Here is a 27,923-nt window from a genome sequence, read left to right on the forward strand (position 1 = left end):
ACTCAGCAAATAGTGTATTATAATTATGGTTATGGTTATATCTCTGGGTTTAATAAATAAACACTAAATTAATAAATTAGATGGCATAGAGCTCTTTCTCAATCGGGGCATGGTTGACTTTGCTGTTAGTCAGTGATTTAGATGCATAATTATACAACACGTTATAATTATTTTTTTCAGCGGATATCTTAGTTACAATGAGACTGAGCTAGCAAAAGCACTTTTGTGTTTATATATGTGGTATTTGTTCAGTTTGGGAAATGCTGCAATCTCCAGAAAGCTTTAGCTGCAGTTGGCTGGCTGATTCAGCAGGGACTAGAAATCGTCTCTGTTGCTAGGTCGTTACTAAGGGTCGACCTACTTGCTGGAGTAGTTAGCTAGGTTTTATTAAATAGGATTTTACTGACATGAGTGATTATTTTCCAGGTATTAGTCATAATTACCTGGCTAAAAGAAAGCAAAGGTCCACCACATAACCCCCCCCCCCACATACACACACACACACACACACACACACACATGCGCTAATGCTTCATGTGAAAGTAAAATCAGTGATGTAGATCTCCTGAAAGGGTAGTGTAAGTGAGAGATGTGAAGCTCAAATGGAAGATGAAGTAAGGCTCTAGATATAAGACTAACTGTTGTATTCGTCTTTTTTTACTCTTAGCTATCAAAGGAAAAAGAGACCGGGAAAGATCACAAACATCCCAGTTTCAGATCTGCCCAGGCAAAAACAGGAGAAGATGAGGGAAAAGTGGAGGCAGTATCAGAGGCAATACAGAGAGAAGAAAAGGGTGCTTGCTGATGTTTTGAACCTTACTCCTCCCTCACTGAATTCAACAGCAAGTGACCAGCTTAATGGCCCTCCAGAGCCCATAGTAAACCTTGCTGATCATGACTATGTGCAGCCAAGTTTTGAGAGACCACAGGCATCATCAACTCCTGTAAGGGCAGTGCAGAAAAGTACCAGCAAAACGTAGAGCAGTGCTGAAGGAAAAGGAAAGGCTAAGGACCTTAAGAGTGAAAGAATGAAGGCAAAAAAGCTGCAACGGAAACTCGAGAAACTCCCAGAGAAGAAAGGACAGAAAGTAAGTGAGGGAAACAAGAAGAGAGACAAAAAGAAAATTGCAGAGGAGAAAAGGGAGAGGGTAGTCAGCTTTCTCTGTAGGGAAGAAAATAGCCGAATGCTGTCGGGTAAAAAAGACACCGTTACAAAAAACAAAATTAAACACCAAAGGAGAGTGCTGCTTCAGTCTCTGAAAAACCTCCACGCCAACTACAATACAACCGCCCTGAAACACCATGCAGTCTCATACAGACAGTTCCTCAGATACTGCCCTTTTTATGTTACTCCAGCAAAAGAGTCCGACCGAAACACCTGTGCCTGCTATGACCACGACAATTTTAAAATGATTATTGACAAGCTCTGTCAGAAAGGCATTTTGTTGACTAACAGCATTTCGGATCTCCTGGAAGCAATTGTTTGTGACCCGGCCAACCAGAAGTGTATGTAGCGCTTGTGTACAAGGTGTTGCTACAATGAAGTGGAGTTCGAGGGCCCACTAGATAATAGCATCGTCACATGGGAGCAGTGGGAGAGGATTGTTGTTACAGAGGAGGAGAAAACATCTGCAAAATATCAAAAGATTGAAAAGAGTGGCAGGAGAGGTGAAAGTGTTGCATGACAGCAACATGGAGCACATCTTTTCAAAACTGAGAGATAAATTAATAAAGCTGAATATGTCAGTAACCGATATTGATAACATAATAGCTGGCCTAAACAAGAGCAACCTTCTTCGGTTGTATAATGAGAGAGTATTTAGGTCTGATGAAACCCAGGAGACATATTTCTGCAGAAATTTTAACTACGTGGCACCTAAACAAGTGTATTTGAGTAAAAATGCCAAATACTTAAATGTAGTGGCATTGCTGTCACCTTTTTGATCATTGACTGTATATAAATAGGTTCACACTCCAATCCGCAAGGTGGCGGTAATGCGCCTAAAAGCAGTTTGCCAATCAACAACAAAAGAGGGGGAGGAAGAAGCGCTCCTGTCGTTTGTATATGACGTCACTGTATTCCCTATTTCACGTGTTGTCTGCTACCACAACACATGGGACATTTTAGCTCATTATTGCACTGATGTTAACTTTTTATCCCCAGAAACTGGTGAACTAAGTCAGCGAAAAGCATGTCCTCCAGCTGTCGACGGCCGGAACACTCGGCTCCTCCAGATGTGGTCAGTGACTCGGTTTACTGCGGTGTATAAGTTAGCTACTAGGCTAACAGTAGGAGCGTTTTCTAACGTCTCATAACCATGGATGTATTAAACAACCGTTAATTAACGCACGGGGACGTTTATTGATGTTTACTGACCGCTTTGGCAACTTCTCAGTGGTTTCTGTTTTCTAACATTGAAATTAGCCTCAGTTTGAGTCTCAAATGTTACAGTGGTGGAAAGTAACTAACTACATTTATCCAAGTACTGTACTTCAGTACAGTTTTGAGGTACTTGAGTATTTCTATTTGATGCTACTTCATACTTCCACTCAACTACATTTCAGAGGGAAATACTGTACTTCCTACTACACTACTTTTTCTACCTATTTATTTGACAGCTTTAGTTACCTTTCAGATGAAGATCTGACACGATGGATACTATAACAAGCTTTTAAAATACGACACATGGTAAAGATAAAATCAGTGGTTTCCAACCTTTTTGGCTTTTGATGTCTTGCAGTGTGTAGTCGGGGTCACATTCCAAATAGTTGTTTTTCCTTCTAAACTTCTCATATGGTTTCATTTCAGTAACTGTTCAAATTATACAATATTTCACCAAAAATCAAAGATTAGAGGTAAAGTCCCAAAACTGAAAACAGATTTGTGTGTCAAAACTTTGTTTTTTCTTCTTCCCTCTGACCCTTTGGAGGGGCCCGACCCCTAGGTTGGGAACCACTGGAGTAAACTAGCTAATTGTATATAAAGTAGTTCAAACTAGCTCCACCTCCAGCAGCTACAACAGTAACATGCTGCCTACATACTGATGCTTCAGTATTAATAATCTAATGATGTCATATATAATAATATATCAGTCAGTCAGTCACAAAATTAGTACTTTAACTTTAATTGGGGGGTTGTCATTTTTGGGACTTTTTCTCTAATCTGAGTTTTAGTGAAATATTGGATCATATTTAATTGACCCAGTATTGGATCAGTATTTAAATGAAAACCAGAGAAGTTTAGAGGGAAAAATCACTATTTGGTGGCGCTGTTAACAACTCATAGACATCTGAAATGTGACCCCAACTACACACTGCTTTTTGTAAGATGTCAAAAGACAAAAAGGTTGGAAACCATTGGTTTCATCTTAAACAATGTGTTGTATTTTAAAAGCTTGTTATGTTATCCATTGTGTCAAATCTTCATCTGAAAAGTAACTAAAACTGTCAAAGGAATGTAGTGGAGTAGAAAGTATAAAGTAGCATAAATATTCAAGTAAAGTACAATTACTTTAAAATTGTACTTAAGTACAATACTTGAACAAATATACTGTAGTACTTACTGTAGTTGTGTCGTGAGCAGTTTTGTTGAAGTGTTAATCTGATGTGTTCTCTTCTCTGCAGTTCTACAATGAAGAGGAGGCCAAGAAATACTCCCAGAAGCAAGTTTGGATGTTATATTATACTAAATTTCACTTTCTGTGACCGCTTAACATACAGTTTTACCTTTTTTATTTCACCCAAAGTAGTTTTAAAGGACTGGTGTGTAGGATTTAGATGCATCCAGCGGTGAGGTTGCAGAAGATACAACTGAATACCCTTCCCCTTCCACTTAAGCATGTAGGAGAAACTATAGTGGCCCTCTCTAGAGCCAGTGTTTGGTTTGTCCATTCTGAGCTACTGTAGAAACATGGTGGGCTCCGTGAAAGGGGACCCTCTCCCTATGTAGATATAAAAGGCTCATTCTGTGGTAACGAAAACACAGTGATTTTTATTTTCATGTGATTATACACTAATTAAAACATACTTATGAATATTATATTCCATTTCTGCCAAGTACATTCCGCTAGATGCCACTAAATTCTACACACTGCACCTTTAAGGTTGAACAAATCATATTCCACACTATTAGATAGTATCACAAACATATCTTTATATATTCTTTATCAGTTTCACAATTCGATTCACAACTGATTTGCGATTCAAAATCAGTTCTCAATTCAATACATTCATAGATTTGATTCTAGATTGATGTTTTGAGTTACTCTCTCCATTTGCCTGCAGTAGACACTTTTATAGGTCTCAAATAAAAAAGATCACACTGAATCAAATGTAAACATTTGCTACTAAATGTCAACCTGAGTAAGATTTATGTTCCTTTAGTTCACTCAGTCAACAGGAAACCAAGGCAGCCCTGAGACAAAGGGTCAAATGAGTACTTAATACAAAAATAAAAATGATTGCAAAGATAAACTAAGTGTAAAACCTCAAATAACTTAAATTCCTACTTCAATTGACAAAATCAAACAAACAATAGCTGCCTGCTACATTTAGCTGCAAAGTGCATAAAAGAACATTGATCACTATTAGCGAGTGATTATTATAGGCTAACCAATTTTGTTTCTTTTCCTCCATTTCTCATGCAGATTACCATCTAATTGATATTTGTATATTTACTACATGAATGTAAAGTGATGAAACAGGCAGCTTCGCTATTTACTGAATTTTATTGACTGTTTCAAAATACATAACAGCTGTTTAAACGCTTGTTTCGCTGCTGCATCTTGTTGGCTTGTTTTTGGCAGTTTGTCATAAGCTTCAAGGAGACTACGTTTTTCATTTAGAGAAAATTAATTTCTCGTTCCCGTCCTCAGATAACCAGCTGGCAGCAGACCTGCTGTGCATTGTGTGTTTAGGCTGTGGGGGAGGAGGGCTGCAGGGGCCGCAGCGAGAAAACTGAACCAGAATCAACTTTTGGAGAAACGCAACCTGTAACGCTGTACAACCCTGCCATATGACAAAAACATTACTAGGAAGAGGGGAGGACACAGGGTCATCATTTGATAACGTTAAAAGTAAAGTTAGGATTTGCTGACGGCTTCCCGACTCATTTCAAAAAGACGAGAGAGAGAAGCAGTGGTCGAACGAGCTAGAGAGTGAATGAGGAGAGGGAGCGCTGGTAACGTTAGCTGGTCAGATCAATTAAACGTTATTTTCTGACTGTTTCACAGCGGTTACAAATAAATAAGCCCACAATGGCACACACCTGTGGAGGTGCGCTGCAGCGCCTGATAATGGCATTAAGCTCCTTCTTCCCTTGGAGATGAGAAAATCCAAAATTTGTCCAAATGATCGCCTTCACAGCCGGTGGACCAGGTTGTATTTGTTTTACTGTCAAGTACTCCATTGCTCACGGTCTCTCCATGACACACACTTTACTTCCTTCTTGCCCCCGGATTTGGGTCCGGGCGCCATCTATGGGATTTAGCGAGCTAATTCATATCAGGAAAAAATTGAAAACAGCGTCGTGAAAAGACTGAAAAATGTGAATCGATTCTCTGAATTTCTGAATCGGCAGAGATAGAATCGCGATTCTTATGTGAATCGATTTTTTTTTGCGCACCCCTATTATTTCTATAATATTGTACAGTTCAGTTTTATTTAATGAACTTGAACAAGTCAAAAAGTAAATAGACAATGCCATCTACAGATAAATTCTGGAGCATCTGTTTTAGGGCAAAAGGAAATTAATTGTGGAGATTTTGATAAATTTAGGAACATTATCTAAATTACAGCTAAAACTCTACACTCACATTAAACTTTATGAAAAAAAAAACCCTCACTAAATCATGGTCAGTGGAAATAATCACATGATATGATTACCTCAAGTCAATCTCTTCAAAATCAGAGTCCCATAAGATTTATAAGTCTGCTAAATTCAGAGTAAAATCGAATGGTTTCGAAGTTGAATTTGTTTGTCTTAGAGCATGCTTCTATTCCCAAAAGTCACATGTGAAACTGTCTGTGTGTTTTGTTGCTTTACAGCTCTCGTATGATTGAGATTCAGACTCAGATGTCGGAGAGAGCCGTAGAGCTTTTGAACCTACCAGAGGGACAGCCATGCTTCCTGCTAGATGTGGGGTGAGCATGTGACAAAGTCTTATGTTTACGTGAACTTCCGTATTCCACTATTAGCCTGATTAAGGCAATATTAGTGTGAAATGTCCATGCCAAGAGAATTTTGTGAACCTGAACAGAGTCACATTAAGATGTGTATGCTGTATTGTCATAATAGGTGGGAAGGGAAGTTTAGATATGTTTATACATTTTGCATTACAAGAGGATACAATCATTCTGAAGTACAGTAGTTTTGCAAAACTCAACACAAAGATAACCTCACTGGTAAACTGCCGTAGCAACATTACAGAAAGAGTCTGAGGTTGGATGTTTCTGAGAAACTCTGTAGTAACGACAACATGAAGAAGTGGTGGTTTACCATCATCTTAACGGGTGTGCATGAAAGAGTTTGACAGTGTTTGAGAAGTTTAAACATAACTGTATAAACTTAACTTGTAAGATCCAGAATAACAATCTTGTGTGTTAGTGATGAGAACTCAGGTGTGTGTCATTTGTCTTTCAGGTGTGGCTCAGGGCTCAGTGGAGACTACCTGTCAGAGGAAGGACACTACTGGGTTGGAGTCGACATCAGCACTGCGATGTTGGGTTAGTGACACTGTTGCACTTATGGAAGAAAGTAGAGCTGGATGATGTAGCAATATAATATCAATATTTTGATATTATACAGGATATCATGTGATATTCTGGTTATCTTAAATTGTGATACAGTTTAAATGTCCTGGTCTTAAAAGTTAAATTACAGTTAAAATGATTTAACTTTCTGAAAAAAATTAGCTAAGGGGTATGAACAGTTAGTACCTTTACCTGCTGTGTTATCATATCAATATCACTTATTATGATTTCTCAAAATATGTTGACATTGTGTGAAAACATTAATAGTCTTTCCTGAAATATTGTGCTTGAAGAATGTATTCCCAAACAGTCTCAGCTGCTTATAGATGACCAAAGATCCAAAGTATACAAAACATCAACATCATACTCTTAAAATATTCTTTACAAAAATTGTGATAATGATTTTGAATATTACACATAGATTAAATTGGGGAGTGACATTTTAACTGTTGTACAAAATAACTTTATCATTTCTTTTATATATTTAAGATTTGTTTGTTTAATTAATATGTAAAAGTGATGCAAGTAAATTGCTGAGACGATGATCAAATGTGAACGTCTTCTCCGTGACAGATGTTGCACTGGACAGAGAAGTAGACGGAGACCTTTTAGTGGGCGACATGGGCCAAGGGATGCCTTTCCGACCAGGCACCTTCGACGGTTGTATCAGGTGAACAACATAACATACTTATGTAAAAAATAAACAGTCACCGCAGTCATTTCTGATTTTAAAAGCAGAGTATTTTCATTGACATTATGTTTTATTCCTCCTCAGTATCTCTGCCCTGCAGTGGCTCTGCAATGCTGACAAAAGGTCACATAGTCCTCCAAAGAGACTCTATACCTTCTTTACTACTCTGTACTCTTCTCTGGTAAGGTTTTATGAATCTTGTTGATATGAATTCAAAATAGCCAGATTTCCATATTTTACAATCTTCTCCTCGCTCTTTGTCTTTCAGTCAAGAGGCTCACGTGCTGTTTTTCAGCTTTATCCAGAGAACTCAGAACAGGTGAAAAGAAGAAAAAAAAAACATTGTGTCATTCTGTATTTTATGATGGTTGGGTGTCAGAGTTTACAATCTGATGTTAGAATTCCTTCACTCACCTCTAGTCTTCCTTGTCCCTCTCTAAAAGCTTGAGCTGATCACGTCGCAGGCCATGAGGGCAGGCTTCAGCGGAGGCATGGTGGTGGACTACCCCAACAGCAGCAAGGCTAAAAAGTCAGTTCCTGTCTGAAGTGGAGCTTTCATTTTGTCATGTTCAGCCACAGGCATCTGCAATTGATTGCTTCTTAACGGCCTGTGAAATTAGAAGCAGTGTACTCTCAACACAAGGCTAATTAGAACAGGATGACATGTTTGGCACATTAGCCTTGTGATAAATTGTCACACATTAGAATGATTTTCCTTCTCACAAGCACCTTTTTCTTTTTTCTTTTTTAACAGGTTCTTCCTGTGTTTGTTTGCTGGAGTAACAGGAGTCCTTCCCAAAGTAAGAAGCAAAGGAGTTAGCTGTAGATATTGTCTGTCTTATTAGCCACGTTATGATTGCTGTGATCTTTTTTTCTTCATTTCAGGGTTTGGGATCAGAAACTTCAGACAGAGCTGTTTCAAACCAGGTCCAGTATTCAGGACAAAGGTAAAGATACAGAAAGACACTGGATGTGTTTACATGAATGTGATACCCGTGTGATCAGATTATTGTGATAGTTTAATGAAACTGTTAACACAGTTTGAAGAAGCAACAGTTAGTTCAAATAACCAGAAATTATAGAGATTCATTTGTTGGTTTATATTATCTAGAGAGAGATATGATGTGATGAGATGCAGCCTGAGGCCATGTGTGCATCAGATGAAACATGTCAAGATATTTATTTCTTTTTAGTTTTTCTTAATGTGTTTACAACAGATTTTGGCACAGTGGTTATTCATTTTCCTACAGAAATGAAAGAATTGCCTGTGTTCACAAACACACTGCTGCTGTTTACATCAGCATTGTCTGTGACCTTTACAGAATAATTGCATGTTTGAGAAGAGCATTCATAACAGGCTATAATATTTACCTGACCAAATAAATCCAAGGGACTAGAATAGTAGCTGTATTAAGTGAATAATCTTACACTGGACTTTACTCTGATTCAAATCATTCATATGTGGTTATACTGTCGATTTGTATTTAAACCGCCATTTAAAAACATTCCCATTTACTGCTAGCTGTCAGGATAGGAAACAGGTCTTGGCACTCATAGGTACAGGTTCAGTCATACCTGGATCGATGAAGCCAAAAGACCGAGAGAAATCTTACAAAAGGTTGTCGTCCTGCCTGATGTGAAACCCTGTCAGGTGGGTTTTCCTCCCTTTCACATCATTATGTATAAGTCTCTTCTCCTGGTAACACAAGAGACTTTCATGTCTGATATAGAAGTGCAGATTTTTGATGTGGTGCATTTTAAATAAGCTACACTTTGTCTTTGTGAAGATGCCGTTTCAAAAACATGAAGGGGAAATCGTTGAAGAAGGGACGAGATTGGATCATGGAGAAAAAGGAGAGGAGGAGGAGACAAGGACGGTATGTACATGACTGTTTTAAATTGGCTTTTACTTTTAGGGTTAGTTGTGTCTATAACAGTTGTTGACACCTCCTCTCTCTCTTTTGTGGTCCTATAGGGAGGTTCGAGCCGACACAAAATACACCGGACGTCAGAGAAGACCTCACTTCTAGCTCTGACTCATGCAGCTGTACCTTCATTAGCTCTCGTCTATACCTCACCCGCACACAAGCACCTCTGGAACTGCAGTGTGTTTGGACTCAATTCATTTTGCAGCTCTTCAATTCAAGTGGATGAGACTCAAGAGCGAAATGCTATTATGGCCAATCGTTTTTATATTTGGTCGAGTGTTTGGCAATTTCTCTCCCAACAAATGGTGGTGAGGATGGAAGGTACCAAGTGCATGAACAGACATCTGTACTGCCCACTGTTGGCACAAAACACAGTGGAGACAGAGGTGGCACCACAATGTCACAGAATTAAATTATGAGTGATCAAATGAATCTCTGATCAGCTGCTTATTGTATTATCTGCAATATTTTCACAATTAAAACTAAACAAAAATAGAAATCTTCGTCATATTTGCTGTTTGTTTTCCCAGAATATAGAAGAAATTGACAAAACTTCACAGTATCACAATCCCATGTTACAAAGAAGAAGATGATGGGATATGCAATGTGACATATTTATTACATATGCAGATGTGTCCTGAACAAACTTAAGTTTGTAAAGATTACAAAAAGGGTGAGTCAGTAGGGACCTCAGGTTGTGAGTGACAAAACAATAAAACCTAATACATAAATGGTCAAAAGAGGATTTTTGCTGGTAAAATAAAAACAAAAAGAGCTTATGAATGCATCTCACCAAAAAGGAAAACCAAAGGGATGTAATAGCCTATATTTTCCTATACATAATGTAAGACAAATCCAATTGATAATGAAGATTTCTTGTGCTGATGATGTGTTCTGTGCTGTCTTTGCGCTTCGTGTGGCCAACAGAGGTCGCTGTGCGCTTTGGCACGGTGCAAACCACCTGGGCGTTATCTCTGAACGTGCCCAATCGATAATGAAATTCAACACAATTTCACCACTAAGCCTGTCTCTCTGGGGCGGTTATTTCTCTGTCAAACTAAACTACATGCTGTCAGACTGACGTTGGCGGAACAAAAAGAAACCTGGAGGGTTGAGTACTTTTTATTTATTTATTTATTTTTTTAAAAGACTCAATTAGTGCGAATTGAGGAGGAAGTTGCGGGTGTGTAATGGGTTAACGGCGGAAGGCCTCGCCTCACCTTTTGTGCGCGTCACCCGGCTTTGTAAAGTGGTCCCACCACCACCCCAGCATCCAAACCGAGGGGGGTGGAAATCACCGCCTCTCGCCGCCGACAGACGCGCATCCTCGCCTCGGTCGTTCTCTCATCATCCTGTCGGTCTCCGCCCCGCCGCTCCATCATCACACACATCCATTAGGAAACGACAACTGACGGAATAAGAGTGATTCAGCGGCGAAGCAGGGCAGCATGAAAGACCGCATGCAAGAACTTAGACATGTAAGTTACTGTTTGATTCTTTAAAATGCTCAGCATCCACCTGATCTGAGAATAAATGATTTTTAAATCCGCTTTTAGATGATGTAAAAGTGTTGTCGGAGAGGGCAGCGCCACAGCGCCCGCTGCGCTGATTGAGCAACAGTTGTTACTCTCGGGGAGTCTGATGGAGCCTGAAATTGTGTTTTATTTTGGGCAACAGGCGCTTATAGCTACCAAGGTTTACTGTTTATGTCTAAAGCAAGATTGAGCCCAGGGCAGATTGATGATTTCAGTTTTTTTAAAGTAAAAGTCAGTTTTTCCCTTCAATCTCCCACCAAAAAACACTGATCTTGTTGCTTATATTCCTCCAGCAGTTTATAGGCTATTATAGCATGTCTGTTGTACTCAAGGGAGTATAGTTAAGACATTTTGTACTTACTAGAATTTAATCTCGATTGTTTCATTCATTTAACATTCAGTGTTAAATTCTACAATTTTTATGTGGTATCATCCAAATTTGTACAGTTATCATAAGAGAGAGGTTGCATATTGCATATGTGGAAATGTGCGACCGGTGATTGAATTATTTTGTGTATGTGTGTGTCGTTTCATCGATCTGGCCAATTATGGGTGTGTGATTACGGAGGGAAATTGGTCCCAGCTCGCCCATTTCACCTGTTAGATGTCCGCCCTCTGCGCGTCACAGGCGGTCTTATCAAAAAAAAAAAAATCCTTTAACCACCCACACCCAGCACAATGTTTTGTGCATTACTAGCAATTGTGTTGTAGTTAATTTGGGTCTCTGTGCATGTGTGCGAGAAAGAGACCGGAGTTCATTGTGTCATAACAGATTCTGGAGAGGGCTGGTGCGCACCAACAGTCTCCGTACCTCAATACTCAATCCCGCATCCTCTAATTGTGAAAATATTTGACCTGATAGCCTCAATATCCTCATATATATAGTTTAAATCAAGACAGTCATAGAAGAACACCTTTATATTTATTGCTCAAAGACATTCAGGGATAAAATTAGACCAAAACTAAAGGATATGATTGGACAGGTAAAGAAGAGGAGTCATTGAGTATCATCCTTTTACAGGAATGCTGCTTTTGAGCTTGATATAGGCTACTGTGTGAGTGTGTGTGTGTATTGGCAAAGTGGCTACTGTCAGATCTGGGTAATTGCCAGTTAAGCTGGGGAGAGAGAGGGGAAACAATTTGCGGCTCCTCGGTTTTCAGTGAAGATCTAGCTATGAATTGGCCTCGAGGGAGACAACCTAGTCCTGCCAAGTGTGTGTGTTAGAGAGGCGTGCCTTGCAGCCTGCCATGCTGCCTCCTCTCAGTGCTGGAGAGATGCAGTTGTGCAACTGAGATAGACAGAGACAGAGACTTGTTCACCAGCTTCAGTTTCGAGTCGTCAGAAATTATCTGTCAGCTGCGGATTCTGTTTAGTTTTCTTATTTTTGATCATATCTTTCATGTCTGCTCCAGCCAGACCCATGTCAGGCAATCTAGACCAAACAAAATTGAAGTAAATTGCAAGTCACAGACTGTTATTTCCCATCAGCACTAGATTAAAATTTGTTTTCCATATTACAGCCTCAAGTTAATGCAGCTTCTTGAATCTCATGGAAACATCTCAGTGGTGCTTGTCGACACATTACAGCAGCACAGTGTAGGATACATGTGTGATTGTATAAAGACTCTGAGCTGGTGTAACTAGTCTCAATATTGATTAATCTATCAATTATTTTTTTTAAATTAAGCCACTAATCACTTAGTCTAGAAAATGTCAGAAAATGGTGAAAAATGCCCATCAGAAGTTGCCAGTGATGTCTTCATTTTACTTTTGTTTGTCTGTCTACCAGTGTAAAACTCAAAGACATTACCTTTACAATGCTATAAAACAGAGAAAAGCAGAAAATCCTCACATTTTGGTAGCTGGAACCAGCAAATGTTTAGCATTTTGTTGCAACTAATCTATAAATTGACTAATTGTTTCAGCACTACAAGTGACCCAACACCTTTTGAGCTGCAGCTTCAATTTAGAGCAACGTTATAACTTGTGACTGGGCTGAGATCCTGTTGAGATTTGGTGGTGAGTGCCAACTGAGTTCCTAAAAACACTTCAGCTTAATGTTCGACATTGATTTTAACTTTAATGTAGGCTATATTGCATATGTGTGTACACCTTGATTTTGCCAGTTGCACCTGTAGCTAGTCTAGCAAAAGCCATGCTGCACTTTTTTTGGACTAACTCACCTCTTGCTGGGCTGCTGTTGGTCTTTAGTTTTAATTTCAAGCTGAAATATGTGGTTGCTGTTCTTGAAATGGTTTAATAATTTTTTTTTAAAAAAGAAGAAATAAAATTTGAATGGTTGTGAATGAGATTTGAGAGAGTGGAGAGCCCCCCCCCCAAGAAACCTCACCTTATCATGGTTGGGGGTGTTTAGGTGCCCCTTTGATTCTGGGAACTTTGCTGCTAGGCAGGGCCCCTCCTGGTAGGGCCTTCTGAACCATATTGAGGGGCCACACTAACAGTAGTTCAAAGACTTCTGTGGATCAGCAGTGTGAAAGAGTGGATTTAGACCTGGGATCTTGCAGGTTCAGCACCTGGTGGCTCAGTCTGTATCCAGTTGGCCTCAGCCTGAGAATACCTGAGAATGATTTGGGATCCCACAGAAGGAGCAGGAGGACATAGCTGAGGAAAAGGATGTCTGAGCTGTCTTTCTTAGCGTGCTGCCACCCCAAGCTTCCTGGATAACTAAACAACTAAATGTTTACTGATTGGACAGTATCTATGGCTACACACACTCCCAAGGTGCTTAGAAAAGCAATCCATGCATAATGCAGTCTGGTTGAGCCTTGCTAGATAATGGTGTCCCCAAATCTCTCCCAGCTCAGTGTTGATGTTCACATTGATTTGCAAATAATCACCATAATTGGGGGATTGAGGGATTCGGCTCGGGGCTATAACAAAATAAGAGAGTTTACTTATTAAATAACTATTAAACTGTCAAATAAACAAAGTCTAGACACTGGTCTACAGCGCAAAATCATATCTGAATAATGTGGATGGGAATCAGGTATTTGATATGTATTGTATGTGAAGGCAAGTTGAAATTTATATGGACATTATTCATCAAAGCCAGTTAAGTTTTTCTTTATTTAGACTATTTAGATTTGCATTCTGACTCTCTCAGTTAAATGTTGTGATTCTTTTTTGGACTTTGGCACATTTCTTCCAGCATGAAAACATTTGTTTTTACACATAACAAAAGACAAAGATATTACATATTGAGGCCTTCATTTTTACATACAAAGCAAGCTTGGGAGCAGCAAGAAGAAGAGAACTGAGCTTTACAGATTTGGTTGCTTCCGTGTGTTTTTGTAGAGTCATACTGCAAGTTTACTCATCCATGTGCTTGTGTGTCATCCTGGCAGGAAATTGTGTTTTGCTGATATTTGTGCGAGAGTGCACGTTCTGCTCCAACGTCGTCCATATGTACATGAAGCTACTTTATGAGCTCAACACCTGCTGACGGCTCCGCTCTTCCAATCGCTCATTAGCTTGCTGCCTAAAGCTGCCAGTGTCAATAACTAAAACGGTCATACGTCCTCTCCCCTTCCCTCACCTTGTCCCATCACTCCCAGTTGGCCCAGCAGTGATTTAGTGACAGATGGTGCAGATATGATGCGTTTGTGAGCCTTCCTTGAGCTTTGAAGCCTAAGGGGAAACGCGCTGATGAGGTTATTACAGATTTCACACACCACAGAGACTGTTATCAATCAAATGTGATTGTTTATCATTTTGTGGCAGTGAGTTATTTATTTAGGCCGGCGTTATGAGCGCTGCACCTGTAGCAGGTCATATCTCCTCATTTTTTCCTGACGTTTTATCAACTCTGCCTTTTTTCTTCCATCTCATCGTTTGATTGAACATATCTCCCTCTTTTCCCGTCTCCGTCTCTTTAATAATAACCCTCTTTTTTTTCTTTCATCCTCTCAGTAATGGTGAGTTCCTCTATTATTGCTCTTTGCTCTTTTCCTATCAGTGATTTATCAGATGGCTTCTTGTCCTCCCTTACATTTTTCCTTTCATTTCTCCCTCCCGTCCTCTGTGCAGCCTTGTTAGTCAGTGTTAGTATTGGCTCGGGCAGCTCTTTGTGTGTGTGTATATGGTCGAAGTACTCACTGTCACTGCCTGTTTGGCGTTAGAGTGACACATTAACTAATAGGATAGATGGGAAGCACCGACTCAGAGGCTGTGTTTGTCTTTGACTCTCTTGTTTCTCCTTTTCTTTTCATTACCCCCTCCCCCCCTTTCTTCGCCGCTCATGTCCATCTCACCTTTATTCCACATCTTTTAACTCTTTTTTTCTTCTGTCCTTGACCCGATCTTGGCTCGTTGACACTTCTTTAGTGACACAAACAACAGCGAGGAAAAAAAGAGCCACTTCAGTTGCTATTGAACTGAACACTGATCCTAGAGGGTCAGAGGTTTTATTTGTCCTTGTTACAAGCTTCAAGCCTCTGTAAACTCCTGGATCTGTGGCGGACAAACTGGCAGCTGACCCACAAATGAGCCTTTATTCATAAAATCAGCTGTAGAGGGAATTAAGTAGTGCCAATATGTGTCGTCATCATCCTATATTTTTACTATTACCATGAGAAAGGGACATGCTTACACACTGACAAACACATTATTCATCAACACATAAAGCCTGCATAATTGCATTAATGAGGCATGAAATGAGTGTGACTGATTTGGCATTTCACCAGGGACTTGCCTGTCTCTGCAAATGAGGTGACAGTTGCAACGATACCCGATATCTGTTGGCTGCTAATAGTTATTTTTGAAATGTGTGAATGGATGGTCCATTTGAACCGTTATGCACTATGCCATCCTTAACTATTCCAGTAAAGCATGAAATAAGCACCAGTGTTCATGATGGATCCATTTTTCAGGTTGACTTCTTCTGATATCAGTGTCTGCTGATTGTTTTTGTGGTGTTGACTGTGTAGTGAAATCAAGTAGCAGCTCCTGAGGCGTCGGTTAATGGAGATCCTAATAATTAAAAAAGACAATTCTGTGATCAAACCTTCCCCATCTGTTGTGGGAGAATTAGCTTCAGGTCATCTTTGTTACTGCTGCTAAAATTGAATTTTTAATGTGCCAGCCTCCCCTTTCACATCATCTCATAATCAGTGGTAGCAGAGTGGTTCTTTAGTCGTGGTAGCATACAGATAACGTCTTTTATCACAGATACTTGTTGGAGATTAAGGCCTGTAAACATAATTTACAACCATGTGAACTGTCATTGACCTCATAAGGCCCTAAGTAGCTCTGTCTGACTTTGTCGGGTGATATTCGTGCTTAATCTTGCTATAGGTCTCAATTAGGGCTGCAACTGTCAATTATTTGCATTATGGAGTCATCTGCAGATAATTTTCTTGATTAATTGATTAATCGTTTGGTCTATAGAATGTCAGAAAAATGGCCGTTATAATTTTCCATAGTCAAAGTTGACGTCTGTAGATGTCTTGTTTTGTCTGATCGACAGTCCAAAACCCAAATATTTACTGTCATGTTTGACAAAGAAGAGCCTTAAATCCTCCACCTTTGAGAAGCTGAAACCAGCAAATTTTTGGCATGTTTGCTTAAAAAATGACTAAATAGTTGAATTATTGATTTCTTTTTCTGTCAAACAACTAATTGATTAATCGTTGCAGCTCTTCTTTTAATCTACTTATCCCTCAGAACAAAAACTTAGAGTATAAACCTTTTGTGATCTGACCACATGGTTTGTTAGTGTGACAAAAATAAAACCTTTTCATGATCCAACAACTCTATGGTTGGGCTTTGGTTAGTTTTAAGCACAAAAGCAACTTGGTTAAGATTGGGGGAAGATCATGTTTGGGTTAAAATATACTCTGTTAAGGTTGGGGAATAATCATGGCCATGTCTAGAAGAAACCAACATTGACAGCTGGTAAGAAATGGTAAGCATCCACCTTGACCTCCTCCCTCCTCGGACCTCCGCATAATTCTTACGGACACTAGAGAGTTTGTCACTTCATAATTAATCAATGGCTATTTTGATCATCTTAAAATATTCTCTCTTTTTTTGTCATTTTGTATCCGTCTGCTTCTTTCATGATATTTTTCTCTTTTCTCTGCACTTCCTGTCCTACAGCTCTTTCATCTTTCCCCTTTTGCTGCCATTATTTTTTTCTACTGGTCCTGCCATTCCTTGACATCCCTCTCACTCTCTGTTACATTTCCCCTATACCTACAGTATGATTGTGTTAGTAACGCATTGGTGCTGTCATAATCCTTCATGGTCAGCGAGTTACGGAGTGAGGTGCTCTGAATATATCCCACAGGGGGAGAAAGAGAGAGGAGACTGGGGGTGGGAAAAGGCATGGCAGGAGAGGTGACAGCACATCTCTTTTTGCTGCCTGTGATCTGTCATTAAAGTTCAATTGCTTTATGACATTTTATCCCCCCACTCCTGCAACGCTGAACACTGACTGACCACCCCGCAGCTGTCGACACGCATGCCCGGGCCAGCTGTTTTTTGTATGAACGTCATTTAATTTGTGTATTCATATCCATACCCATTGGCCTATTACGTGCTAACAACCCAAAATGGAAGTAAGCATCCACTATTTAGTCTAAAAGGTCAGTCATCTCATCTGAGTCCCTGCAGCAGAAAGACTTATCTGTGAGAACTGGCTGCTGCAGACATTTGAATTCGGGCCTGAAATTGATTATCATTGATTTGTGCACCAACGTGTTATTATCGCATTATAAGTCATAATTTAACCTTTTATAGTGTGTCAGTTTGTGAATTTGTATTTAGGTGCGTTTAAATGGCATCACTTTGATGATTACACTGTTAGAGGTCAGAATGATTTGAGAGAGGCAGAGGATGGAGAGGAAAACAGGGAGGAATATCAAATGAGGGGAGAAATCTGGGGTAAGATGCACTGAGGAGGAAGCGACTGTATGAGGAAGATCAATGTCAGGTTTATTTGTGATTTGAAAAAAGTGAAAAAAGCCACACAGTCATAACTCTAATTTATTTTAACAGATTAAGATCAACATTTTGGCCAAGTGCCTTCTTCAGGAATCGTCTTCTTATTTGTGATTCCAACCATATCCATATGTACAGCAGAGTAAGATATTGTTTCTGTCAAGACCAGGTAATAAAGTGTATGTTTGGTTGAATAAATGAAGGTTAAAGCTTCATTATGCAAGTTCTGGAAGTCAAGCTATTGCTGGCATGAGGCTTGAAAGCAAATGACTTTGCTCTTGCCTCCCCTTCCTCTCCCGCTGACCCGATGTATTTATTTCTCCTCAGGAACTGGAAACGATGGCGCTCTTCAATTCGATGTAGGTATTGAGAGCATGCTAGCCTGTTAGTGAGCCATAGTGACGTCTTCATCTAATGCTAGCTTGAACGCCCTGTACAGGACTAGTAGTAGGCCAGAAGTGCATTCACCTATTGGTTGTCAGCTGTGAATGCCCACCCCTGACTTTGGCCTCCTCTGATTCGTTAGAAGGGTTAGTCTTACTTAAAAACTTGAAGGGGAATATCTCTGTATTGCTGCCAGGCTGTTTCATTCAGTCTAGGTAACAGAAGTCTTTGACAGCACCTCTCCATATTAAAATATACTTTTGAACACATTTCTACTAAGAAATATGAGAAAAAACGCAAATACTGTAACTTAAATGTAGATGAAGTGAAGGCGTGAGGAGGAGGGAGAGCGAGACAAAGGTAACTGAGTCCATGTTGTGTGGGCCAGCTGCTGTAATGACTCTGTAGTGAAGCTGAAGTCTGGAGGAAGGAGAGCGAGAGAATGACGGACGTGGAGAATGAGAAAGAAAAAGGAAGATGATTAAAGGGGGAGGACATTGAGGAGGATTGTTAGGAAAAGGAAATTGTTGCGTATGCAGCGCACACACTTTTTGACTCTGTGCTGCTGTGGTGGCAGTGCTTCATCGCTTCTTCCACCCACATTATTCTTCTTTGTGTATCTGCTGAGCCCTCCACACTGTGGGCATGGCTGATAAAAACCATCTTGTTAACCTCGGCCTGATCTGTTTTTCACTGGAATGCAAAGCATCAGTATATTTGAACAAAATCAAATCAATATCCAATGTAATAAGTCATGGCAAAGTTATAACAGGTAAAATACAAGGAACGAATCATACGTTCACTACAGATGTGCTGGCAGAGCCGAAAAAGCCAAGAGCCTTATGATGTAACTTGAAGAGTAAACATTAAAAAATAAATAACTACAGACAATCATGCAATCATCTGTGCAAATACGATTATTATCAATGTAAATTTGAAAGGTTTCTAGGTGTTAGCAATGAAGAATTTCTTAACATGTGACACAAGAGTGCTGGGAAATTTACAAAATTGATGGGAATTGAACTCCAGATTCTGGGAACTGATAATTCCACTGAATAGTAGTAGTGAGTGGTGTAGCCGTTCCATCAATGTCATTTTCAGTCGACACAGAAGCGGCGGTAGGACTTGTAGGAGCAGTTAACGTAACGTTTTTCATTTTGATTGAAGATGTGCCTATTTAAGAGTTGTTGTTTCTGTAATTTGGCTTGCAATAACCTTTACAGATGCATTGATCTCATCCTTCTTTCATTTTTAAATTGTCTCAGGAAGATGACAACCCTGTTAGCATCTAACATCTTAGATGTGGACAGCAATTCAGAGGTCTGGAATTAGACCAAGAAATTGGTCATTTGGGGCATTTGAAGTTCTTTAAAGTTCAATATTATAGCTGCAACTAATGATTATTTATTATCAATTAATCTGCTGATTATTTTCTCGATTAAATGTCCAAAAATAGTGTAAATGGCCGTCATGAAGAGGCCAAGGTGACACCTTCAAATGTCTTGTTTTGTCTGATCAATGGCCCAAAATCCAAATATACATGTATGTAAAGGTTCAAATTCTCATATTTCAGAAGGTGCAACCTGCAAATATTTGTCATTTTTCCTTTAAAAAATGACTAAAACAATTATTCAGTTATCAGAATGGTTGAATTAATTTTCTGTTGACCGACTAATCGGTCAATCGATTTATTGTTGGAGCTCTTACCAATGTTTTTATATAAACAATTGGTCAGATGACTACCTGTACACCATAGACTGCATAGATAGACGGACAATATGCAATTATCATAATCAAGTAACATTAAACTTACCGAAATATTGCAACAATAGTCCAACTTAGTGCGAGTCCCAGAGCAGCAGATAAGCGAACTGTCAATCACGGCTGTCATTCAGCGCCCACACAGCAGGCATCAAAGCCTACTGTAAGTGTTGAAATCTTATTAACAGAGCAATGATTTCTAAAATGACCACCAAATAACTTATTAGAGGGTCTGAATTTAGCAATTGAGACCATAATGACTCGTTGAAATAAATGATTGACTTAATATTTCTAGAGAGGAGTTGACGCTTTTTGAATGGAAGTCAATTGGAGCCATCTTTTGGAACCGGCATGTGGTGGCATTGCATTTTAAGGTATTAAGATATTGACTTCAGCTTCAAACTGTGGTAGTTGCTGCTTGATGTAGACAGATAAATATCACCTGACAGCCGGTCTTCATCTCTTCAGAGGTTTTTAACATCTTTCACCTCATTCTTTTGGTTTCACGGCCTGCAACTTTACTGTTTCGGCTCAGTCTTGCTGCTTTCATAACCTAAAATCTGGTTTGGTAGTTGTGAGTGGTGGTAAGTAAGCTGAAATAAAGACAGAAGGCAGAGTGTTTAGATACACAGTTGTACTGGATTCAAACTCAAATGTCTTGGCAAATCAGAAGAATAGATTTTCTCCCACAAGTAGTTGTGCTGTCCTCCAGGGATGTGTATAAATAACAGAGAAGTTTGTCTGGAAAGTACTGCAGCTGGTACATGTCTTAAATTAAAACAAATTGATCTGTATTTTTGATTTGCAAGTTACCAGCAGGAGTGCATTGATCAGCTCGTACACATGGAGCAGACCTGTGAACTCGCCCGTTTTTCCCGGGTTTTTCCCGTATTTTCACCCCCTCTCCCACAGTACTCCCGTCTCGTAATTTCACCTGTAAATGTCCCATATTTCCCTTTTTTCATTTTTACAGTCATACACAGGGCTGTAGTGGAGACTAAACACACGTAAATGCCATTTACCCACCTCTCAAATTCTGAAAAAACATTACGCAGACTTTCCATCACTTTACAGCTGTTAGTGGCTCAAACTGGCTTGATGTAGCTTTGATAGTTTGGATAGCTTGACTGCTGATGCATTCCTACTGTGTGTTTGTCCACAATTACTGTAATTAACACCATACAAGCTAAAGTTCTGCTTCATGCTCACTCAGACTTTTAAAAAGAAGGCTTTTTACATTTCCAGAGTGTGAGTGAAGGAATCAGGAGAGAGGAGACAGAAGTAAGGAAAGTGAAGAAGATGCAACTGAAGAAAAAGTTTAAGGAGGAAAGAGAAACACATAGAAGCAGCCCAGGTGTCAGGTGATGGAGAGATATTAAGAAATTCAAAGCAGGAAAACTGTAAGGAACTTACACCTGTATCTAGATGAATTATTGTTTTGGTAAATATTTTTGAAGGCACAATCTAGATGTCCAAATGCAAATCCAAATGTACACTAAAGGCCATCCACACTAACAAAAGTCAAGATTGCACCCTCCCTCCCAAAAGACAGAGAGTGGAAAGAGCCAAGTCTATGGATTTGTAATATTGCTCACACACACACACACACACACATACATACATACATACATACATACATACATACATACATACATACATATACATACTTCACTGAATGTTGAATAGCGTTTGCTCTGTTTGTTCTTTTCTATATCATTTCTGTATCTGATAATATTCCCAGGAAAGGGCTAAAAAATAGCCCATTATAATATATGTAGCCTCAGAAATAAGGCTCAGGATATCAATAACTTGCTAACATCAGACAACATTGATATTCTGGCCATTTCCGCGACCCACTTAAATGACTCATTTAATGATGCTACAGTGGCAATACAGGGATATAACATGTATAGAAGAGACAGGGACATCTATGGGGGAGGAATTGTAATATACATTCAAAGCCACACTCCTGTTAAGCTCAAAGAGGACTTAATGTCTAGTGCTGTTGAAATGTATGGGTTGGAGGTTCACCCGCCTCATTTAAAGCCTTTGCCGTAGGGGTGCTGCTATAGGCCTCCAAGTTCTGACAGTCAGTATCTAGATAATTTGAGTGAAATGCTTGATAGAATATGAGATGTGAATAGAGAGATTTATTTCCTGGGATACCTGAACATTACTTTTCTTTCGTTAAGCTGAAAAAGAGACTTCTCACTGTAACCAGTGCTTGTAATCTGGTCCAGGTCATTAATCAGTCTACCAGGGTGTTCACTAATTGCACAGGAATCATATCATCCATGTGCATTGGTAACATTTACAATAACGCTAGAGAACCTTGCTCCAAAGCTGTATCTGTTCCCATTGCATTTAGCGATCATAATCAAGTAGCTATATCCAGGAAAGCCAAAGTTCCAAAGTCTGGACCTAAAATAGTGTTTAAGAGATTATTATGTGGATGATGTTAAAAATATTTGTTGGTCTGATGTGAGTAAAGAGAAGGACCCAGATGTTGCACTTGATGTATTCATGAAATTGTTGTTTCCGGTTATTGATAAGCACGCACCTGTCAGGAAACTGACTGTTAGAACTGTTAGTGCACCGTGGTTAGTGTGTCAGTTAATAAATGCTAAAAAGTCAAGTCTGTTGTCCCCCCTCCCCCCAGTGACTACTCGATTAAGTGAAGATTATGTACGATTTTAGTTGACCAAGATTTTCTTTGGTTGACTACAGCCCTAGTTGAAAGAGATGAAGCGAAAGTAGCGACAAATAAGTCTGGCTGCACACCTGGCTGGCAGACATACTGTAAAATAAGGAACAATATGATATAAAGCATGATGGAAAAAAGCTCTGGAGTACCTTAGATGATGATCATGGACAGAAAGAATAACTCAACTCCATCTTTCATGGAATCAGATTAATCTTTAATGACTAAACCATTAGATATTTTCAGTTATTTTATTGATAATTTTCTTGGCTAAGTGTGTAAACTAAAGCATGAAATACACTACAAAAAAATCAAGTTGTGAGCCATCATATTTATGTATAAAAGACCAAATGATGAAAGACAAAAATTGTACTTTTGAACTGTGTGAAGTGAGTATAGAAGAGGTGAAAAAATTATTGCTGTCTATCAATAATGAGAAATCAGCTGGTATTTACAACTTAGATGGAAAGCTACTAAGGACGGTAGCAGACCATATTGCCTCTCCTATTGGCCATATCTTTAATTTGAGCCTTGAGAGTAATGTTTGTCCCCATGTTGTCCACCAATGTTTGTGTTTCTCTTTGAGAAGTCACACTTAACCTGTAACCACATTTTGTATATATTTTACTTTTTTTCAAATTTTATTTTTATGTATATAAATATGTTGTAAGATCTCACTTTGTATGTATATTCAGTGCTTATGAATTTAGTGTATATTAATATAGTTTATACATCGATATGAATAAGAATATATATAGTAATATGTTTGCGAGAAAGAATATTGTTACTTATACTGTTCTGATTTTAACATTATTTAGTTGATTTGTCTTTAAGTCTTATCTGTTGTCTTTTATCTGTTGTGTTGCTTCTATGTTTTCTGTAGACCCCAGGAAGAGTAGCTGATGTTCTGCATCAGCTAATGGGGATCCTAATAAAATCCTAAATCCTAGAAAGCACAGTAATGTGAAAAGAACTGAGTTTTACATCTGGCTGGTCGTCTCTTGGCTCAATCTATCATTTCCTGTGTCCTCTCGTCACCCACACTGCTACATGGTTGTGTAATTATCCTGTCTCAATAGCCCTACTCTGTGTCCTCCCCTTCTATCAGCCAGTCATTCACTCTGACAGTCATTCGGTCAGCCGACCGGCAGGGCAATCAGTCAGTGTGGCTGGTTTTTTGATGTGCGGTTGTGCAGCATCACCTCTGTGCCACCAATGCTCTGCTGCTTTTGTCATCTTTCTCAGACATCTCACATATGATGGAAAATGAATGCTTTAGTTTGCTTTGAAATCGTTTTGAATGCATATATATGCTTTCTCTTGGTTGTAGAAATATTCCAACTCTTTGTCTTGACTGGTGACCTGTAAATTCAATTCAACACCTGCGCTCTGTAATAAAGTCACTCTGAGCATCAGCTACAAGCCTACAATATGAGTCAAAATTAATCTTCCTCTGTGGTTTTACTCCCAGCTGTTCCTGCATGCATATACAGTATACGGTAGATCTCTCAGCGTGTAGGTGGCGAATGTCCTGAGGGCTTGAGTATGGGAGCAGGTGAAGGCATGACTGTGGCTATTTTTATAAGTGGGGTTGTGTGTATGTGCACTGTTGAAAGTTTATCTTTGTGAGGACCAGTTTGTGGTTTAAGCGGTGAGACATTTTTAGGAAGGGAGGACATTGACTGGCCCTCACTTCTTCACAGGGCTGTTTTAGGTTTAAGACTTGGTTTTAGGGTTGGTCCAGTTAGTTACCTTTACAGGTATCTATCCATGCAGATATGTTGGTTTTATTTGTCCATGTTTGGAGATATCTGTCGTCTACTCTTGGAAAGACCCTCACTGATATAATGCATTTTCTAACCTTAAAGGGTGGGTTCTCCCAAATTAAAAAACACTTGTTATACAACTTGTTATACTTCAAGTTTTGGTCTTATTTGTACAGGTTTTTATATGTCAGTCTTTGAGAGTTCTGCTTCCACCCTAATACAATGGAGGTGGAGGAATTTCATCGGTGGTGTTCACAGTACTGAAAAATTACGATTGAGAGTGGAAAAAAGCTACATGTCAATCCAGAAACAGTGTCTCCATAACTCTGGATAATCCACAGATCTTATTGGAGCTACTTTCTATTGAAGGACTAGTTTTAGGAGAAGTGCTCACAGTGTGTGTAGAATTATTTTATAGTAAAGGGCCAGATATGGTCCAAAAACGGACATTGAAGTGGAGCCAGTTGTCTGTATAAATGGACACGTTAATGGGTTTGTTGGTGTGTACAGTAAATTTTGGGACCCTGCACAGGGACCCTCTCAGACTTGGGCAAATGACTACATTTCCTCACGCTGACCTTCGCCAATCCAAATGGCCACTTGGATGTGGAAAGGTCGATTTGGGCTTAATGGGAGCACTGATTCTGCAAAAAGATGTTGCTGTTTTTTAAATGTACATACACAGGCTGTGTTGATGTTTTCTCTTAAGTAGGCAGGTTAATTGGAGAGGGAGAGAATGCAAGTCGGTATGCATAAATGTCATATGAACTAGTTAGTTTCAAGCATACTGACATGTTTAGTATTTAGATAATGCATTATGTCAATGATTGTCACAAGTGTAGAAGAACAAACATATGTGTGTGTAGTGAGCCAATGACCTGGCCTTGAAACATCAGTTGGTCACTGTCCTCTCCATGTGCTCTCCAGTTGAACTAAGCAGATTTACGCACATGCATGTGAGCAACAAGGCTTTGCATACAGAGAACAAAACAAACTCTTATTCAGTTCTTATTCTTCATATCTTTGCAGTTGTCTACTGTAGGAAATATGAATAAATAATAAAATGTTCAAGTGTGTGTGTGTGAGTGAGCACACATACATAATGGATGTTACCTAGCTGTATTATGATAATAAATGTGGTTATGCTCTCAGTAGTCCTCTGTGCAGCTGACATAGATTTTTATGAGTCATTTCTAATGGGACTACAGGAAGCTGCTTGAATTGGCTGTAATACAAAGATACAGGAAACAGGTCTACTGTAATATGGAAATACAAAAGGACAATAAAGTACTGCCCAATTGGGTTTCCATCTCAACTTGAACTGTCTCTCAAAAACTCTCTCTCATATTCTCAGATAATACTATGAAAAGGGTTCGAATGCATACAGACTTAAATGTACATTTAATTCTCTTCCTCTCCATGTAACCTGACAACTTAAGAATACACATCAACACTAACTCCGTGTCCTCTGATTGCACATGCAATTACATGTTCACAGCTTTCAATAATGTTGCTGTTTCTCCTCCTCCTTTTTTTTCCGTGCTGACATCATCCTTCTCACTCCTTGTCTTTTTTATCTCTCGCTCCCTCACTCTGGGACTGTACTTCCTCCTCCTCCTGTTTACACTGTGTGTGCAGGCACTGACTTTTGTCTTTATGGAGTGACTCCCTGCTGGCATGGTGCCTAGAACAACTCTCTAATCTAATAAGCAGCATAATCAGGCCACTTTTCCTGCCGGGGTGTTTCGCCCGAGTGTGAGCCCCAGAGGCAGGGTGCATTGAAGGGTTATGGCCTAATGGGGACCGGCTTGTATAGGCCTTATTCTCTCTCTCTGTTTACCATCTGGTGTATATTATCAGTGTCAGCTGCAGTGTGCATGTGCGTCTTGAGCTCAGCGCATCTGCTGTGCCTGTGGACAGTCATGTCCAAGTCCGTAGGCTAAGTCAAGAGTGCAGCACTGAAGTCCTCCTTCAACCTCTTTGTGACTCAGCGGGAGCTGTGGATGTGGGTGGGAGGTTGAGGTCCTCTTCCCTCCTCACCACTCCAAGTAAAACCAGACCAAAGGCCCCCTTCTTTCTGCAGGAGATACAGAATCTCTCTGTGGAGTCTGAACACACCACTGGGGCTCTCCTTGTGGAAACTCATTGAGATTCCCTACCTGTCCTCCTCCTCTTCCTCCTGCTGCTGCCGCGTCTTTTCTCTCTGCTTCTAATAGTCTGCAGCTCCTCCAATGCTGTACCAACACCAAGTTTGACTTATTGATGCCATGTGAAGAGCTTTGTTCTAAAATGAGTGTTGTCATGAACATTGAACACATTAAATCATTAGACTCATTTACCTTTTTTTTAAAAAATGTAAAAGTCTGATTAATTTCTGCTTTTCCAAATAAATAGCTCTGAGGAATAAAACACTTCATTGTTTATTGTTGGTTTAAATATAGTTTGAGTGGGTTTAGATAATATTAGTGTGATCACAGTGGCTCTCACTTAGTTTTGTGCCAACTGCGTCGCCATCTCTCGCTCAAGTCTGTTATCTCAGAAGTTTTTCTCAAAAGCAGGTTCCTCACTCTCTCTACTTCTCCCCCCTCTATTTTCCCACATTTCCTCCCTGCCTCTCCTCTATTTTGCTGATTCTGATTCTTTGTCAGCACATCACAAGTTAACTCTCCACAGAAGGAGTTTGTGTGTGAGAAAACACGAACGCCTGTATTAGCTCGTATCTGTAACTGTTAGAAACACAGTTATTCACAGGTTTCATTACTCAGTGTCTCAATTTACATGCAAAATCAAAGAAGCAACTCATAAGCTACATTTATTTTGGGATTGTTGTTGATTGATGTGAGAGTAATTATTTCTATCTGTTCCATTATAGACAAAAAAAACTATTCTTCACAGAGACGTGGTTACATAAATTGATATCTCACATTTGGAAAAACTGTTTGAATAACTTAACATGTCAGTTTACATCGTGGGCATCTTCTCTACAATATATTGAAACAAGGTGATTGATTAGTGTCTTTTTGTTAATTTGGGTTCAGCAGCCCTATAGAGATGATCTGGTTTTGTTTATCATTATAAACAACTCTAGTGTTCATTCAGCCATCTTCTTTATTAATATATAATATGAGTTGTGATTGTTTAGGTCTCAGTGGATTTTGCTTTGGGATCAAGTGTGTTTCTGTGTTTGTTGATTTGACTAAAACACAATATTCAAAGTCTCCACAGAACCTAAGCTGTGCCTTGGATAACAACAATGTTAACATAATGTTACCAGCAGAGAGATAGATATTGACTAGCTCTAGATTAGCAAGGGATCTACAAGGGAGCCATCATTGATGTATTGAGAGGAATTTATTCATCCTGCTTCCTACCATGGATGCCTGTATTTCATGCATATTAGTGTCTTTCTCTAGATGAACCTGGCCGACTGCCTGCACACGAGTGGC

General features: G+C 39.4%; 2 protein-coding genes across 8 annotated transcripts in view; both read left to right on the forward strand.

Moving 5' to 3' along the window:
• The first annotated feature begins 2,046 nt into the window (after positions 1–2,046).
• On the forward strand, positions 2,047–9,868 carry bud23 (BUD23 rRNA methyltransferase and ribosome maturation factor). The gene is made up of 12 exons (XM_042413175.1): positions 2,047–2,240; positions 3,625–3,662; positions 6,046–6,141; positions 6,641–6,723; positions 7,324–7,420; positions 7,526–7,622; positions 7,710–7,760; positions 7,885–7,970; positions 8,196–8,241; positions 8,327–8,388; positions 9,229–9,318; positions 9,417–9,868. The coding sequence occupies exons 1-12, from the start codon at positions 2,193–2,195 to the stop codon at positions 9,469–9,471; spliced, it is 849 nt and encodes a 282-aa protein (XP_042269109.1). The 5' UTR covers positions 2,047–2,192; the 3' UTR covers positions 9,472–9,868.
• A 450-nt stretch (positions 9,869–10,318) lies between these two features.
• The window catches only part of stx1a (syntaxin 1A (brain)), a 63,868-nt gene continuing 46,263 nt past the window's right edge, over positions 10,319–27,923 (forward strand). For 2 of the 7 annotated variants that reach the window (XR_006096386.1, XR_006096387.1), the window contains exon 1: positions 10,326–10,847. Coding sequence is in view for 2 of the 7 variants with exons in the window: in XM_042413171.1 (XP_042269105.1) it covers positions 10,818–10,847 (30 nt within the window). In the remaining 5 variants the exon portion in view is untranslated. Of the gene's footprint in view, positions 10,848–21,259; positions 21,372–27,923 lie in introns of those variants that run through there. The other 5 variants (XM_042413173.1, XM_042413171.1, XM_042413172.1 and 2 more) reach the window with 5 other exon arrangements.

Source organism: Thunnus maccoyii, chromosome 6 (assembly GCF_910596095.1).
Source record: "Thunnus maccoyii chromosome 6, fThuMac1.1, whole genome shotgun sequence".
Classification (NCBI taxonomy): Eukaryota; Metazoa; Chordata; class Actinopteri; order Scombriformes; family Scombridae; genus Thunnus; species Thunnus maccoyii.

Excerpts from the sequence above, each read along its gene's own strand:
- bud23 (XM_042413175.1), top strand. The coding sequence starts at position 2,193 with ATGTCCTCCAGCTGTCGACGGCCGGAACACTCGGCTCCTCCAGATGTG. Across the intron at positions 7,421-7,525 it reads ACCTTCGACGGTTGTATCAG|TATCTCTGCCCTGCAGTGGC; the intron begins GTGAACAACATA and ends ATTCCTCCTCAG. Across the intron at positions 7,623-7,709 it reads CTACTCTGTACTCTTCTCTG|TCAAGAGGCTCACGTGCTGT; the intron begins GTAAGGTTTTAT and ends TTTGTCTTTCAG.